Below are 18082 nucleotides of genomic sequence, written 5' to 3' on the forward strand. Positions count from 1 at the left end.
CGCCACAGGGCTTCAAAGAAGGTTTGGATAGGTACCTGGAAGACAAAGGGATTAAGGGGTACAGATAGGAGTAGAGATAGGTTATAGGGATAAGATTAGAGAATTAGAGGCAGTTACAAAATCAGTCAGGGACACTGTTCAGGCAATTAGGCCTGATGGGCCACCGCGGGAGCGAACCGCTGGGCAAAAAGGACCTCTGGTCTATCTCAGCGGAGGCAACTTCTTATGTTCTTAGGTCAGGCAGTTTGTTCCAGGTATACGATGCAGCAAGTAGAAGAGACGGATATACAGTAAGTAAACTGCTTAAATTCAGCCACATAAATAGCAGTCGTATCTATAAATGGTTTGACTTATGCAGTCAAGGGCTGAATTTTGACTTAGTCAGCTACACAAGGTTAACCCTTTCAGGACCAAGGTTAACCCTTTCAGGACCTTTCAGGACCATAACTTTAAAATCCTATAAATTTTGATTGGGATAGTCTACAGTTCTAAATTTGATATGTACGGATTCCATATGATACTGCCTTTATGTAAACAAACTGGTTCCGACATTCATTCATTAGCGTCGTTGCCAGATTGACGAGAAGATTCACTTGCCACACTGTCCGTAAGCCAGAAGTGTGATTTAAAAAAAAAAAAATAATGATATTTCACAAAAAAAATCAATTTTTTGGCATCTGCAAGCCCTTTTTACCATAAAAATGTCGTCAAAACCACAAAAATTGGCCTACGATCCTTATGGTCCTGAAAGGGTTTAATTGACTCGAAAAACCCAGATATTCAATGCCAAAGAGCAGTCACTCACCACCACTGGCTGCATATGGGGGAGGGGGGGGGGTTATGTTATTTTCCCCAACATACAGTAATTTCTGACCTTACAGCATGAAATAAATAGACGACAACAGAGCCCCCTCTCCCCCAGTCGTTTCCTCATACATACAGTTTCAGTAGAACTCAGGATGTCCAACTCTTTATAAGCAAAATGTCTTGATTTTGTGTTGAAATCTGCCACTGCGAGGGCCACTGTCTTGTCCTTCAGTCTGATTTGCGCATTGGTACCTGGGACATAGCTAGTGATGCAAGTAAGGCACACAGCAAGGAACAATGCCTTCAACATCTTAATTTCCTCAATGCAGTCGACTATTGGAAAGCTTCTGAGTTTCTTTCCTAAATATTACCTCTTGTTTATCCTAGTGAAACATTAACTTTTTATTCCGGGCAGCGATATTTCCTGAAGGACCCGACGTGCAGTTTTGTCAGACTGATGTACAGGTTCCAACTCTTGCCAGTAAAGGGGAGGGCAAGGGTTACAGTTTAGCCTTGTGATTAAAACATTGATCTAGGGCAGGGGTAGGGAACTCCGGTCCTCGAGAGCCGTTTTCCTGTCGGGTTTTCAGGATTTCCCCAATGAATATGCATTGAAAGCAGTGCATGCAAACAGATCTCATGCATATTCATTGGGGGAATCCTGAAAACCCGACTGGAATATGACTCTCGAGGACCGGAGTTCCCTACCCCTGATCTAGGGGGTCAGAAGGCCACCTATGCTGACAAATTTAAATCTTGCACACAGCCAGAAATCAGTTTGATCATTACCTCTCTTCTTCCTAACATTGTCTTGGCCACTGATCCTGTGATAATAATAATAACTTTATTCTTATATACCGCCAACAATCTTGCGACTTCTAGGCGGTTTACAATGAAGAGAAACTGTACAGACAGCGAATTACAGAGTATAGCATTGAACATCTAGTGATAGTAACAGGAGAGTTACAGGGTCTGTGTATTACACGGTTTCAAAATGAGTAGCATTATACAGTCGACGATATTCAGAGCATAAGTAGGAGAAGAGAAAGGAGATTGCGCTTTGAGTTACAAGACTGCGAAGGTGAATTACATGTCACTGTGAGTAATTTTTCAAAGATTTGTGAAAAGATGGAGGATGCATATAAAGGCTGCTCAATGGAAACAGTAACAAAATCCAAAAAGCATTGAATAAGCAAAATAAAAAAATCACTTTGCACAAGAAAAGTGGGCAGACTAATGAAAGATTAGATTCATACCTGGATAATCTTGTTTCTGTTAATATATACAGGAATTCGTACATTAGGTGATCAATCCATGCTCGTGAACCACTTGCAGAAGGATGTCAATCACATCTTTCAGCTCCTCCTCCTTCACCAGTGGAGTATAGCTTCCTCTTCAGTTTGTACCAAAGTAATCAAGCTACGCTGTAACAGGAGAAATGAGAAGGAGGGGCGTTTCTGTCCTGCTCTTAATCATACATGGTCATCTAAATCACTGTTCTTCAACTGCCGGTCCGTGGACCGGTGCTGGTCCACAGGAAATTTCTGCCGGTCTGCGCAGGGCAGGCGAGATCGAGATAATTCCAGCTGGTCCGCAGAGATCATGGGGAGCCTCCGACAGTGGCTTTCTCTCCTCTCAGCAGCTCTCCTTACTTACCAGCACAGCGATTCAGGAAGGCAGCCTTGGGGCTTTTGCTGAGTCGCAGCCGTCTCTGATAATGCAACTTCCTCTTTTCTCAGAGGCGGCGCGACCCAACAAAGGACCCGAGGCTGCCTTCCTGAATCGCTGCGCTGGCAAGAAAGGAGAGCTTCTGGGAGGGGAGAAAGCCACCATTGGAGGCTGGGAAGCTGCTGGGCAAGGGAAAAAAAGGGACAGCTGCTACTGGACCTAGAGGGAAGGAGGAAAAGGAGTCTGGGAAGCTGCTGGACAAGGGAAAAAAAGGGACAGCTGCTACTGGACCTAGAGGGAAGGAGGGAAAGGAGTCTGGGAAGCTGCTGGGCAAGGGAAAAAAGGGACAGCTGCTACTGGACCTGGAAGGAAGGAGGAGAGATGCTGCTGGGAGGGGAGGAAGGGAAGAGAGTTACTGCTGGACAGGAGGATGAGGGAAAGGAGAAAGAAAAAAGAAAGGAAACAGCTAGCAGGGTGATTAGAGGAGGGTATGGGGAGAGACAGGCATGAGAAAGTAGAGAGATTGATGATGGGAAGGGGTCAGCAGATAAATAAGAAGAGAGGGACAACAATGCTAGATCTGGTGTAGGAGAGATAAAAATGAAGACAGCAGTGAAGCTGGAATGAATGATGTAAAAAGGAGAGAGGAGGCACAGGCTGGATGGAAAGTGGAGAGGGGCATAGAAAGAAGTCAGATACATATGGAAAGGAGAGAAGGCAGACAATAGATGGAACGGGCAGATGCTGGATTGAAGAGACAGGGCAGACGCTGGAAGGAAAAGAGTGAAAAGAAGATGAAAGCAGAAACCAGAGACAACAAAAGGTAGAAAAAATAAATTTATTTCTATTTTGTCATTAGAATATATCAGATTTGAAATATATATCCTGCTAGAGACAAAACTGGGGACTGCAAAACCCAGGGCTCTCTCTGACCAGGGGGCACTCCCCTAACACTATTCCTGTCATGTGTGACTTCAGTATACTGCTAGCATGATATTTCTGTGTAGCATTCTGTAATAACTTGGCTTGTTCAATTTTCTTGATAGTAGAGGGGATATATGTGAAGGGGAGGGGAGACAGGGGTTTTGTTGGTCCTTGCTCTGTATATTTGTATTTATAAAATGACAATTGTACAGAATATTGTTTCTTTTTATACTTTAATAAAATACGTTCAATGTAAAATCATAACTGCGGCTTGTGCAGATGGGATCAGATGGTTTGCGGGGATGGAGCTCACAGAGATGGGGAGGAAATGTTTTTTTAAAAATTTCAGTCTTAGTAGTTTGCTGGTCCACAAAATAATTATTTTATTTCTGCCGGTCCACGGGTGTAAAAAGGTTGAAGAACACTGATCTAAATGACAGAAGAAGAACTCCTGTTCCGAACCATAGAGTTGTCTGAGGCAGAAAGCAGGCGAATTACAGAATGCACAGGGTGGGCTTTATAGATTCCTGTGTATATTAACAGAAACAAGATTATCCAGCTAAGAACCTAACCTTTAATTATGTTTCATATACACAAGAGTCCATACATTAGGTGACATACCAAAGCAGTGTCAGACATCGAGGGAGGGACAGATGAGCCTGCCCGCAGGACTGAAGACCCAAAAGCAGCATCCTTTCAAGCCACTATGTCCACTCTGTAGAACTTTGCAAAGATATGGAGAGTAGACCAAGTAGCTGCTCTACAGATCTATTCAAGTGGAATTGCTTGGGATTCTGCCCGTGAAGATGCCACACTTTTGGTCGAATGAGCTTTGACAGAAATAGGTGGCTGTTTGCCATAGCCAGTGTACGCCGACAAAATTGCCATGCAAATCCATCTGGTGACAGAAGCCTTGGAAACTGATCTGCCTAGTCTGGACTGACTAGTCAGCACATAAGGATGGTCAGAAAGGCGAGACTCATGCCTTGGAAGCTGGTTTACCTAGTCAGGACTGACTAGTCAGTACAAAAAGATGGTCTGAAAGACGAGACTAATTTGTCCTTTCCAGGTAGTGGAGTAGAACTCTTCAAATTCTGGAGGCCCCAATGACCTCTGCAGGACCTCGGACAGGCTTCTCTTGGACACAGAGTGTCCACTTGTGTTTCACTCCTGCAGTTCCCCAGCTCTAGAGACTCAGAGGAAGCTAAGCCCAAGGCTCCCGCCCCTCCTTCGCATGTGCCATGGTACAAGGTACACGGATGTTCCTTGGCCAATCATCTAGCACAAAACTGGCATGATATAGGGGTAGAACAGTCCATACCAGTCAATTTTGAGCCAAATAGAGGGGTTTTGAGGCAGATGGAGGCTTTAGAAAAAAATATTGTTTAAAATCCAAGATGGCCACTGCCAGAAAAATCACACCAAAAATGGCCCTTGAGGTCTTTCCTGAAGGTTTAAAAAAACTCAGGGAAAGGAGTTTTGGAGGTAGGGGATCCTATCCCTTAAATTCATATTTTTCAGACCCCTCTGATTTTCCCCATAGGGAATAATGGGCTGTACTCACAGTTCTGCTGCTGCTGGAGCTTGCCAGTGTCAGCTTTGCTTCAGCCTGACTGAAGAGAACTTTCTGCCTTGAATCCTTGTGGAACAGTCCAGACCTGAAAATCTTTGGACTGCCAGTCAGACAGGAATTGAAGGCTCAACCCCCACAGATCCTCATGGTGTGACAAGGGAGAATAAAATGCAGCCGGCTCCCTGAAACCCAAAGGGATTCACACAGAGGCCCCACAGCCTGCGCTTAAGCCTTTAATAAATCAGAAGACAAGCAGGCTCCCAGGGGAACAAACCCTGAGCCTCGAAGTAACAAAAGCAGACTGGCTCATCAGATCCACCCAGAGGTTGTCCTGTGAGCTTCAGTCCACCCTCGTGGAGTCTGTGTTCTCTCTCAGGCAGAGTAGCCCCAAATATGGGGTCCTTTGGCACCAAAGCTTCCTGAAAACAGAGTAAAAAGACCCCAAAATAATAAAAACCAAACAGAGCAGATCAGAACACTTCTTGGTTTGTTTTCAGAAGGAAAAACTGGAGAGGGAACTATACTCCACAAGTCAAGGAGGAGGAGCTGAAAGATGTGATTGACACCTTTCTGCAAGTAGTTCACGAGCATGGATTGATCATCTAATATACGGACTCCTGTGTATATGTAATGTAATGGACCTTAGATTCTTTGCCTGCTGTCAAATTCCATTTTTCTCTGTGTAGTTGCATATTTCCATTTATTCACCCGATTATTCACCTTTTCTTAATCATCAAGGTAATTACAACGCAATACGTTAAAGGTCCATATGATACAAAATGAAAAGTGTATACATTAAAATGCGACACAATGAAACATTTCCCTTTCCTTCATTCACAGACTCAGGGGCTCCGATATTCAGACTTCGGGAGGCAGCCTGTTGTCAGAGAACCCAGATATTCAATGCCGGGGTCATATCCGGCCACAGACTTTGAATTTCCAGTTTCATTTCAGCCGCTATGGACTTAGCCAGCCAAGCCAATGTTCTTCGTCTGGCCAGCTAAGACCTAGCAGCCAAAGAAAAAGCTTTCAAGGCAAGACTTTCTGGCCACAAGCCTTTGCCGGCAAGCTGCTGAATATTGGCGGTGACCAGTTATGTCATGTGACATAGCCGGTCACCGACCAATCCTCTGAATGGGATATTCAACAGGAAATAGCTGGCTATCTCCTGCTGAATATCAGCAGTTAGTCAGCTTAGCGGTACTTAGCCAGCTGGGAGCAGTTCCTGGCTGGTTAGCTACCCCTGAATATCGGGCAGAGGATGTTTGGGACTCTAAAGGAAGAAATATAGTGAAATGTTTCTCTTAAGGTGGTAAGAACTGTGTGGGTACTGGCTGCAGGGTGCATGAGTGTATGTTTGGCATGTTATCTGTCTCTATGAGACACGTAAGTAAAGCTTTGACTTTAAATCATTTCTGTTTTCTTTATTATGCATTGTTACAGCCAGGCAGTGAGTTCCATGCTGATACTGTGACATCAAACAGTGCTCCAATCATAGAAGGAACTGTGATATTTGCTACACTCTGGTGCGCTATAAAGGAAAGCTATTACATTAAGGGGTTAATTGTCATCAAAATGTAAGCACTACCATTGGATGCACCAAGCACTAGTTCTGAGTATGAATGGGCCCAGCCACACTGACCCTCAAGCTTTGCATTGAAGAATGCTGGTGTAGAAGGACTGAGGTTGAGATAGACACAAAAAAATGACATGGGATGGTTAGAACATAAGCACTGCCATACTGGGACAGACAGCACGCCCTGTATCCTGTTTCCAGCAGTGGCCAACCCAGATCCCAAGTCCCTGTCAGAAACCCAAAGTAGCAACATTCCAGATGCGATGCCATAATGCCTCATTCCACCCTCATCAGTGATGTCACAATGGGTTCATTATCCTATACTTGGCTCACATAAGAATCAGAGTATGAATGGGCTCAGCCACTGACCCCTCAAGCCTTGCATTGAAGAATGCTGGTGTAGAAGGACTGAGGTTGAGATAGACACGAAATGACAATCTCTGGTATCCAGAGCTGATACTGTGATGTCATAATACTTTATTCCACCAATAAGAGCCAACCTCATCAGTGATGTCACACAATAGGTTCATTATCCTATACTTGACTCACATAATAATCAGAGTATGAATGGGCTCAGCCACTGACCCTCAAGCCTTGCATTGAAGAATGCTGGTGTAGAAGGACTGAGGTTGAGATAGACACGAAATGACAATCTCTGGTATCCAGAGCTGATACTGTGATGTCATAATACTTTATTCCACCAATAAGAGCCAACCTCATCAGTGATGTCACACAATAGGTTCATTATCCTATACTTGACTCACATAATAATCAGAGTATGAATGGGCTCAGCCACTGACCCTCAAGCCTTGCATTGAAGAATGCTGGTGTAGAAGGACTGAGGTTGAGATAGACATGAAAGAATGACATGGGATGGTTAGAACATACTGTAAGACCATAAGCATTGCCATACTGGGTCCATCAAGCCCAGTATCTTGTTTCCAGCAGTGGTCATCCCAGGTCCCAAGTACCTGTTAGAAACCCAGAGTAGCAACATTCCAGAGCTGAGATTGTGATTTCATAATGCCTCATTCCACCATTACCTAAGAGCCAGCCTCATCAGTGATGTCACAAGGCTTCATTATCCTATAATTGGCTCACATAAGAATCAATGAATGGGCAGAGCCACTGACCCTCAAGCTTTGCATTGAAGAATGGTGGTGCAGAAGAACTGAAGTTGAGATAGACACTAAAGAATGACATGGGATGATTTTCTGTGGTTATCCATGGGGATGGGAACGATGATGAATTTTGTCACCATGTCATTCTCTACATTCAGGGGTATAATATCTCACCATCTGGTTAAAAGACCCAGTTTAAACAGCACAGCTATAACCACTTTCTTTACTTGCACTTTCATTAATTGCAACAGGTCAAAGGTCATACCTAGACTACGTACACTTCTAAGCAAAGTTAACATGACCATCAAAGATGGAGACAGCAAACTACAGACCAGTGAGTCTAACATCGATAGTGAGCAAACTAATGGAAACTCTAATCAAACGCCAATTAGATAAGATCCTGGATGAGGAGAATCTACGGGATCCCCGACAACATGGATTTACTAAGGGGAGATCCTGCCAATCCAACCTGATCAGCTTCTTTGACTGGGTAACGGGGAAGCTGGATATTGGGGAGTCCCTGGACATCGTGTACCTGGACTTTAGCAAAGCATTCGATAGAATACCACACCGCAGGTTACTGAGCAAGATGAGTTCTATAGGATTAGGTAACACATTGACGAAATGGGTTGGGAGCTGGCTTGGAGGTAGGCTCCAAAGGGTGGTAGTGAACGGCACCCCCTCCAAAATGACGGAGGTGATTAGTGTAGTACCACAGGGCTCAGTCTTGGGCCCAATCCTATTCAACATCTTTATGTACAAACTGTTTATTGAATTTTCAAAACCAAACAGAAATATCAGAAACATGTACAGATCAAAGAAAGCAGGGAGAGCCGGAGCAAATGTCAAGAAATTGTCCATCATCGCTTAGCCAAAAACAGATATGCGTCTAACATCAGCAGAATCAAAGCAAGGAAACACAAGAAAGGCACTGGCGATGCGTCAAATAGATATCAACTCTCCAAACTCTCCCCTTCCCGCCCCCCTCCCACCCCATTCCCCCCTCCACCCAACCCAACACCCCTCCAGAAGAAGAGAAAATAAAAAATATATAAAAAAAAAAAAAAAAAGAAGAGGGGGGGACGGAGAAGTATGAATATGTGCAGCTAATAGCAGAGAACTGTAAGCGCTAACCTATGGAAAGGCATAGACAATATATACAAAGATACCCTGCAAACAGAGCCCTGAACTCTTATGAGCCCTGAGAAGAAATGCCAAACCTCTCCCCTCCCCGTCCCCGAACTAAAATTATAAGAAAGAGGAATAAAAGAATAGGAGGTCCTTGGCCAAGGAGGGGCACCCCAGAGCAACAACGCCCACCGCTCCAGCAGATCAAAGCCTCAAAGTGTTAAGAATCGAACTCCGAATTCTAGGAGACAGAGAATAAATATAGGGTCTCCAGACCCGCAGAAAAATCTTGGATTGACGAAGGGAAGTACGCACCCGACCTCTCTCTAGTAACATCAATGCATGCAGCCGATTACGCCAGGCCCAATACGCAGGAGGGTCAGCCGACACCCACTCGGTCAAGATAATCTTCTTGGCCACCAAGCCCGCCTTCCGCAGGAATAAACAACCTACTCCAGGCGATAAATGAAAAGCCTCAAATCTGTCTAGGAGAAACCCCACTGGAGTGAGAGGAACAGGACAGCCCATCAGAGCCTCCAAAAAGCGAACCACCCTCTTCCAGAAGGACTGAACAATCGGACAACTCCAAAAAGCGTGAAAGAAGGAGTTTGGGGCAGCATTACATTTCTCACATTGATCAGAGTCGGTCAAAGCAGAGTGGAACAGCTGAACCTTCGTGAAATAAGCCCTATGGAGCACCCGAAACTGACATTCCCTAAGTTCAGCAGAAACAGAGACTGTTGGGATGCGCCGAATAAGACCTCCCACATCCAAGTCCGCCGGGAGAAGGTCCAAATCCCTGGCCCACCGTGCACACAAAGAGTCCCAAGAGCGAGGCGGGGTCAACAAACAAAGAGCTTTATGCAACGCGGAAACCGAAAGCCCCCCATCAGCAAAACTAGCGAAAAATGAGCGAAGTCGGCCACCCAAACCCAGCTGCAAATCCTCCACCCTCAAGGAATGAACGTAATGGTCTAATTGTAGATACGCAAAAAAGTCAGTGTCCCTGATCCCCGTCCGTAGTCGTAGTGCCGGCCAAGAGCAGAGAGTCCCAGCCTCGGTGAGGACATGCTCCAAAGTAGTCAATCCAAGTAGGCCCCAACTCCGAAAGGAAGCCGAAGAAGTACCGGGTAAGAACTGAAGATTCCCCTGCAGAGGCAACTGGTCAGAGGCCCCCGGCCTCCCTCCTAAAAGCAACACCAAACTCTTCCAGATATCACGCAAAGATCCCAACAACAAGCTGGAGCGTAAGGAAGAAGGCACGGAAGATCGAGGCGCATGTAATAGGGATGATAAATGCCAAGGAGAATAGTACGCCCGTTCATAAGCAAAGCAAGTATAGACGTTCTGGTCCAGTATCCAATCCCCCAGATAACGGAGCAGGCAAGCCTGATTATATTTCTGCAAATCAGGGACGCCCATGCCCCCCCTCGACCAAGACCCCAGTAAAAAACGGAACTGCATCCGCGGTTTTTTCCCATTCCAAAGAAACTTAGAAAGAAGTCTATAAAATGCCCGGAGATCCTTCTGCAATAAGCGTATAGGTAGTAACTGTAGGACATACAGCCATTTGGGAAATATAAGCATATTGAAAAGGTGAATACGACCATGCACCGAAAGGGGAAAAAATTTCCATCGGTCCAGCCGTTGACGAGTATAATCCAAAAGCAAGCGTAGGTTGGTCTGCTTAAGAGTAGCGACCGAAGAGGTCAACTGGATCCCCAAGTAACGAAAAGCACCGGTCGCCCAACGCAATGGGAACATCCCCGGCCAGGAATCCCGAACCTCCGGGGCCGTCGGAAGGGCTAAAGACTTGTCTAGATTCAACCGAAAACCGGAGAAATCCCCATATTCAGCTATCGCCATCAGTAGAGCAGGCAATGAGGTAGCTGGATTAGTAAGATGTACAAGGAGATCATCCGCAAATGCAGAAACCACGAAAGACTCCCGACCAATACGAACCCCACTAATGTCAGGGTTCTGCAGCACTTCCCGAATCAATGGATCCAACGTAAGAACAAACAACAAGGGGGACAACGGACATCCCTGCCGCGTGCCCTTCCGGATATCAAAAGACTCAGAAAGGATACCATTCACCCAAAGTGCCGCCGACGGGGAAGCATAAAGGGCATTAATGGCCTCGAGAAAGAACCCAGCAAAACCATAATGTCGAAGCGTGGCAAACATGAAGGGCCAAGAGACCCTATCAAAGGCCTTCTCTGCATCAAAACTGACCAACAGAGAAGGCACGCGACGAGAAGCGACAAACTCCAAAGAAGTCAAAAGACGGCGGATGTTTCTGGAGCTCTGACGGGTCCGAACAAATCCAACCTGAGAATCATCGACCAGGTCAGGGAGGACACCAGCCAATCGGTTGGCCAAAATTTTCGCAAAAAACTTGGCCTCCAAGTTAAGGAGGGAAATCGGACGATAGGAACCCGCCAATGTGGGATCACGTCCCGGTTTCAAGAGTAGTACTATGTGAGCATCGCGTAAAGACAGTGGCAGAGATCCCTGTGTAACGTATACAGTAAAGGTGGATGCCAAAAGAGGAGCTATCTCCATTGAAAGTAATTTATAGAATTCAGCTCGAAAGCCATCCGGTCCCGGCGCCTTCCACAATTGACTAGATTGAATTGCCAGGGCCACTTCATCAGTGGAGATAGGCGCATTCAACCGCTGGAGTTGAAGAGCAGTCACTTTAGGCACAGAAACATTATCTAAATAAAGATCACTAGGTAAGTCCGGCTCGTCAGGCCGGGAATATAGCTTCTGATAAAAGGTGCGAAAAACCGACACTATCTCAGCATCCGAGCCCACCAAGCCGCCCCCCTCCCCCACCACCCGCAGCACTCGACGAGGACCGTCCGCCGTCCGAACCAGATTAGCTAACAGCCTACCCCCCTTATTGCCATGCAAATGGAATTGATGTTTAAAATATAGCATCGAGCGAGCAGAGCGAGCCTGCAGCAACTCATTCAGTGAGGCCTGAGACGCCAATAGATTACTACGTCGCCAATGCGTCGGAGCACAAGCATACCACATCCGAGCAGCCCTCACCTGTTTTTCTAAGCGTAAGATCTCCCGATCCCGTGCCCTCCTCTTAAAACTAGCATACGCGATTATTTCCCCCCGGAGCACAGCCTTGGCTGCGTCCCAGAACAGGACCGGATCATCCATATGACCTGCATTATGAAGTTGATAATCCTTCCACTTCTGAAGCAGATGATCAGGAAACCCTGGGTCTTTGTACAACGCGGGCGGGAAACGCCATCTCCGGGAGCCCACACTGCCCGTCCCCATATCCAAAGTACTCCAAACAAAAGCATGATCAGAAACGCAATATGGGCCAATCCCCGCATCTCTCACCGAAGAAAAAAGGCTAGAAGAGAAGAGCCAATAATCAATCCGGGATTGGGTACCGTGAGCCCGGGACAAATGCGTATAATCACGTTCCCCGGGATGCAGTACGCGCCAAATGTCCACCAGATCTAAAGAAGAACACAGCAGGGGGATTCCCCTAGACGAATCCCTGCGCTCATGGGGACGGGGATCAGACTTATCTAAGCAAGGCTCATGAACAATATTAAAATCACCACCCATTACCAAGGGTACCCCAGGAAACCCGGTCAGCGCTTTAAACAGGCGAGTGTAAAATACTTTATCATAGACATTCGGTGTGTAAATATTACAAAGGAGAAGAGACTTTCTAGCCAACGTGACATGAGCCAGCACAAACCTTCCTAGTGGGTCCTCATAAACCCCGTGTACTACAGCGTCCAACGTCTTGCGCAAAAGAATCAATACTCCAGACTTACGGTGTACAGCGGCTGCTCCCACCACCCTCCCCACCCACCAGCGAGCAAATTTATCATGTTCCGAAGAGGTCAGGTGCGTCTCCTGTAAGAAGGCAACATCTGCCTTGTGTCTGTTTAGGGTCTGCAATATTTTCTGTCTCTTAACAGGTGAAGTAACCCCGTTAACATTCCAAGATATGAATTTAACCATCAGAAGCCATAAAGGCCCAGAACATAAGACAACCCAGCAACGGAGTATAAGGATGGTGAGGCCGCCCCAGCCTACAGACCCACCAGATCCTCAACTCTATCTCAGCGGTGGGCAAACTCCCAAAATGCTTACTGAGACCTTGAGCCCCGGGAGAGACCCCCCCCCAGCCAGACCTCCAGGCAACTAGAAGAAGAATTTTACTGAAACCAAAAATACCTAAACAAGCAGAAGAAAGAAAAAGAAGGAAAGAGATCCGTCCCCAGCAACCCCCACCACTCCCAACAATCCCCCTGTCCCCTAATCCCCATTGGGATATCCCCCCTGCCCCCCCCCGTGAAACATCTGCGTCCCTGAGGACAACCAGGGTCGCCTCGAGCCCCCAGAGCCCCCCTCGTTCTGTCCAATCCCAGCAACAAATGCACAAACCCTCCACATCCCAACCCAAGAACCCTACTAAGAAGCCCCTACTGAAGGGGAAGGGGAAAAAGGGGCTAAGCCGCTGCAAAAGAATCTCCCCCCACAGCAAACCCCCCCCTCTCCAGACCCCGAGCATCCGGAACCAGAGTCAAGGGATATAGTGGCCGCTAGTCCCCACCATAGAGCAAAAAAAAGTATAACCATCTGTAGCCCAATTCTACACTTCCCATCAAGCATCCAATCCCAGAAGATAAAGAAACAACCTCAGAACTCCCACTCCCACCCTCACAGTTCCACCAGTACACCTAGCACCCTAATACATCCACTACACATACACACCCCGCCCCCACAAGCAAACACCCCGCCAGACACCATTGCGTTCAACAAAAGGGTCCCAAATAAAATAAATTAAAATGTAACAAAGGTAAGGCACAGCAGCCCAAATTGCATAACAGAGAATCATAAGCTGGTCGCCAGTTCCCCAAGCCAGGAACAGCAGGCCCCATCCAAGGGAGCTCCCAAGGAAGAAGGAGGGGAATCCCCTCCCCCACCCGGGGTAACCAGCAAAGTCAACAGGCCGGCTGGCAGGGGTGGCAGATGGTAACAAATCCCAAAGTCACAAAGTCATAGATCCAGCGCATAGGTCAAACACATTAGCTGCCCTCAGCATGGACCCATCAACTCTATGGGGTAGCAGAGCTGGTAGAGGGGATCGCCATCTGGGCCACAAAGTGTGATGCGGCCTGCAGGGTGTCGAAGAAGTGAGGTTTACCCTCGTAAAAGATCTTAAGCTTTGCAGGATATAGCAATGCGAACTGCACGTGTTTGCGGTGCAGATCCGCGCAGAGGGAGGCATAGGCTCGCCGCTGACTGGAGACCCGAGGCGAGTAATCCTGAAAGCATAGGACGCGGTGATTTTCATAAAGAAGTGGCCCCTTCTGTCGGATGGCGCGGAGGATCTCCATTTTGTGCACATAGTTAAGGAGCTTAAAGATCACCACCCGCGGCTTTTCAGAAGGGGCCCGCCGAGGTCCAAGCCGGTGAACTCGTTCAATCCACAGGGGCCCCGCAGCAGAACGCAACTCCAAGGTCTCAACCAGCCAGCGCTCCAAAAACTCGCGAAGTTCCGCTTCGGTAACCGATTCCGGCAAGCCCACCAGGCGCAGATTCCCCCGTCGAGAGCGATTTTCCGCGTCATCCAGCTTATCCTCCAGAGAACGGACCCGGGCTTGCAGGTCGGTCTGTGTGGTGGAAACCTGAGCCACGGTGTCCTCCAGCGCAGATACTCTCTGGCAGCAACCCGCAAACTCTCCCCTCAGAGACTCCAACCGGCTGTCCACCACCTCCAACTTGTCCGTGATGGATTGAAGACGCGGATCTAAGGAGGATTTAATGGCGTCCTTCACCTCCGACACGATCGCCTGTAACCATGCTGGGTTTACCATCCCCCCATCCGGGCCCTCACCGTCCGCCATCTTAGGATCCGCCGGTTTTGTTTTTTCTTTCTCCCGACGCAGCGTCTTAGCAGCCATCGGGTCCCCGGGCCGTAGGCAACCGCCGTTGAAATCGTGCATCGCCGAGATTAGGTCGGAGCAGGGGGAAGTGAAGTTGCCCGGGCCAAATTGCCGATAAGGAGAGCGGGGCTCAGGAGCTCGAGGCACACGCGTCTGCTCTCTAGCTCCGCATCACGTGACCCCTCAACATCTTTATAAGAGACTTGGCAGAAGGGCTTCGAGGTAAAATAACATTATTCGCCGATGACGCCAAACTTAGTAATGTAGTGGGCAAATGCACAACAGACGAAGATTCAGTGCCCGACAACATGATGCACGACCTACTCCTAATGGAGCGATGGTCTAGGACATGGCAACTCAACTTCAATGCCAAAAAATGCAAAGTTATGCACCTGGGCAGCCAGAATCCATGCAAGTCTTATACCCTTAATGGCAAGATCCTAGCAAAAACGGTAGCAGAACGAGACTTGGGGGTAATCGTCAGTGAGGACATGAAGTCTGCCAATCAAGTGGAGCAGGCTTCGTCCAAGGCAAGACAAATCATGGGCTGCATACGAAGGGGTTTCGTCAGTCGTAAGGCGGAAGTCATTATGCCATTGTATAGATCCATGGTGAGGCCCCACCTGGAATACTGTGTGCAATTCTGGAGGCCGCATTATCGCAAGGATGTGCTGAGACTGGAGTCGGTGCAAAGAATGGCCACCCGGATGATCTCGGGACTCAAGGATCTACCATACGAAAAACGGCTTGACAAATTACAGCTATACTCGCTCGAGGAGCACAGAGAGAGGGGGGACATGATCGAGACGTTCAAGTATCTTACGGGCCGCATCGAGGCGGAGGAAGATATCTTCTTTTTCAAGGGTCCCACGACAACAAGAGGGCATCCGTTGAAAATCAGGGGCGGGAAACTACGAGGTGACACCAGGAAATTCTTTTTCACTGAAAGAGTGGTTGATCGCTGGAATAGTCTTCCACTACAGGTGATTGAGGCCAGCAGCGTGCCTGATTTTAAGGCCAAATGGGATCGGCACATGGGATCTATTCACAGGGCAAAGGTAGGGGAGGGACATTAAGGTGGGCAGACTAGATGGGCCGTGGGCCCTTATCTGCCGTCTATTTCTATGTTTCTATGTTTCTAAGCTTCCTCCGTACATGCCGAACAGGTCCTTCCGCTCCCAGGATAAAATAATAATAATAACTTTATTTTTGTATACCGCCATACCCCGAAGAGTTCTAGGCGGTTCACATTAGTTAGACAGAGATTACAAGTGGTTACATATCAAATTGATCATAGAGTTGCAAACAGCAAGGCGAGAGTAGTTACAAGTGGTTACACAGGGCCGCCATCAGAAATTTCTGGGCCCCTTACTGAGCAATCCTATTGGGCCCCCCCGCGCCCCCCCCCTTCTTCCATGGGCCGAATACACACATACTTTTTTGCTAATGCTCCACCTAAGCCAGTCCCGTAAAATCTTCTCACGTCCATTGGGTGATTTGGCAGAGGAGATATTCATAAAAAGAATGTCCGTCAAGATCTTTACTCATAGACTGTGCCATTTGCTTTAAATCATCTTCCATCATTAATCCAAATTGCACAATTCTTTCTCTGTCTTTGTCCTGAATGGCATCTGGCCACATTGCTGGATCCTTCCAGTCAACAAATTTATGAGCAGGCGCGGAGAACGCATTTTTAAACAAATGTAGTTTATCCTTGTACTCCTTATGTAATTTTAATCATCTATGGATATGTTTGTATGTTTATTGTTCAAATGGTTTTATTTATTTCCCCAAATTTATTTTTGTTATACGCATTGAAAATATTTGATATTGCATTTAAATCAAAATCTCAATAAACTTGAAACGAGTGCCCGTGAGATTGTGGGAGGGTTAAATACTCAAAACTTAGAAGAATAACAATTTACTTAAAGTTTTTGCTACGCCAGCTTTCTGGTATCTTTACATACAGTGGCGTACGTAGCATATGTAACACCCGGAGCCCATCATTTTTTGGCACCCCCCCCCATCTGTAAGAAAAACATGATTTTTAGTAACAAACCACACGTCACACATGAGTACCTAGGAAAAGGCAGTATCTTACATATTGCAATGAGCAGTACATCAATACACCCATTGTAAAACTAAACAAGCCAGACCAGTCAATCCTTGTCTTTCGAACACACAGAACACAGAAAACACCTTTGCCTAGTATGGAATATGTCATCACAAACTAACCCCTCACTCTTTTACAAAACTGTAGTGGTAACAGCCCTGACGCTCATAGAATTCTGAGCATCAGAGCTGCTACCAACACGGCTGGTGATAAAAAACGCTCCACAGTTTTGTAAAAGGGGGGATAAAATAGAAATACACAGTTTCAACGCTCTAGCTCAGAGGTGCCCAAACTTTTTGAGCTTGTGAGCTACTTTAAAATGACCAAGTCAAAATGATCTACCAACAATAAAATTAAAAAACACAAAGCACACTATACGCTGAGAAAATGTTAATTATCATTCCTATTCTGGGTTTTTTTCAGAGGTCAAGGCAGATGACTCAATGCATTGTCACCTCAGTAACAACCATACAAAAACAGACAAATATACCCTCCATCCTTTTTAATAAACCACAATAGCAGTTTTTAGCGCAGGGAGCTGCGCTGAATGCCCAGCGCTGCTCTTGACGCTCATAGGCTCCCTGCGCTAAAAACCACTATTGCGGTTTAGTAAAAGGGGACCATATTGTAAAATATAGACAGCAGATATAAATTCAGAACTGTGCATAGTAAGTGAAGGGAAGTTTTCATCTCTGGGAATTTACCCAGTTAACTATTAAGTTATTTGGGCAAATTCCTTTGAAAACTGTGGTAATACTGCCTCCACTTTGCTAAATTTAAAATAAAATCATTTTCCTACCTTGTCTGGTGATTTCATGAGTCTCTGGTTGCACTTTCTTCTTCTGACTGTGCATCCAATCTTTCTTCCCTTCTATCAGCCTGTATGCTTTCTCTCCTCCACACCTCATTCCCTCCCCCAACTTTTTCTTCCTCTCTCCCTGACCTTTCTTTCTTTTTTTCTGTTTCTCTGCCTGCCCCCTTTCTTTCTTTCTCCCTGCCGTTCCCCAAGCCACTGCCACTGCCGCTGCCATCGGGGAACAGGACCCACCAATGGATAACAGGCCCCGACGCCGACGCATGCTCTCCCTGCTTCGGGCCAATCAGTCTTCCTCTCCCCGACGTCAATTCTGCCGTCGGAGAGGAAGTTCCGCCCAGCCAGGCAGTGATTGGCTGGCCCGAACTTCCTCTCCAACTGCAGAATTGACGTCGGGGAGAGGAAGACTGATAGGTCCG

At 46.8% G+C, this 18082-nt stretch overlaps 1 protein-coding gene across 3 annotated transcripts in view; it reads right to left on the minus strand.

Annotated features, from left to right (window-relative positions):
* Window positions 1-18082, minus strand: part of LOC117354450 (retinoic acid receptor responder protein 2-like) — a 47498-nt gene that overhangs the window by 21548 nt on the left and 7868 nt on the right. The window contains exon 1 of one of the 3 annotated variants that reach the window (XM_033932026.1): window positions 941-1178. The exons of the other annotated variants lie outside the window; for them this stretch is intronic. Within the exon in view, the coding sequence (XP_033787917.1) occupies window positions 941-1117 (177 nt within the window). The 5' untranslated portion in view covers window positions 1118-1178. Of the gene's footprint in view, window positions 1-940; window positions 1179-18082 lie in introns of those variants that run through there. 3 annotated transcript variants of the gene reach the window in all.

The sequence above is a fragment of the Geotrypetes seraphini genome, chromosome 2 (genome assembly GCF_902459505.1).
Source record: "Geotrypetes seraphini chromosome 2, aGeoSer1.1, whole genome shotgun sequence".
NCBI classification, from domain to species: Eukaryota; Metazoa; Chordata; class Amphibia; order Gymnophiona; family Dermophiidae; genus Geotrypetes; species Geotrypetes seraphini.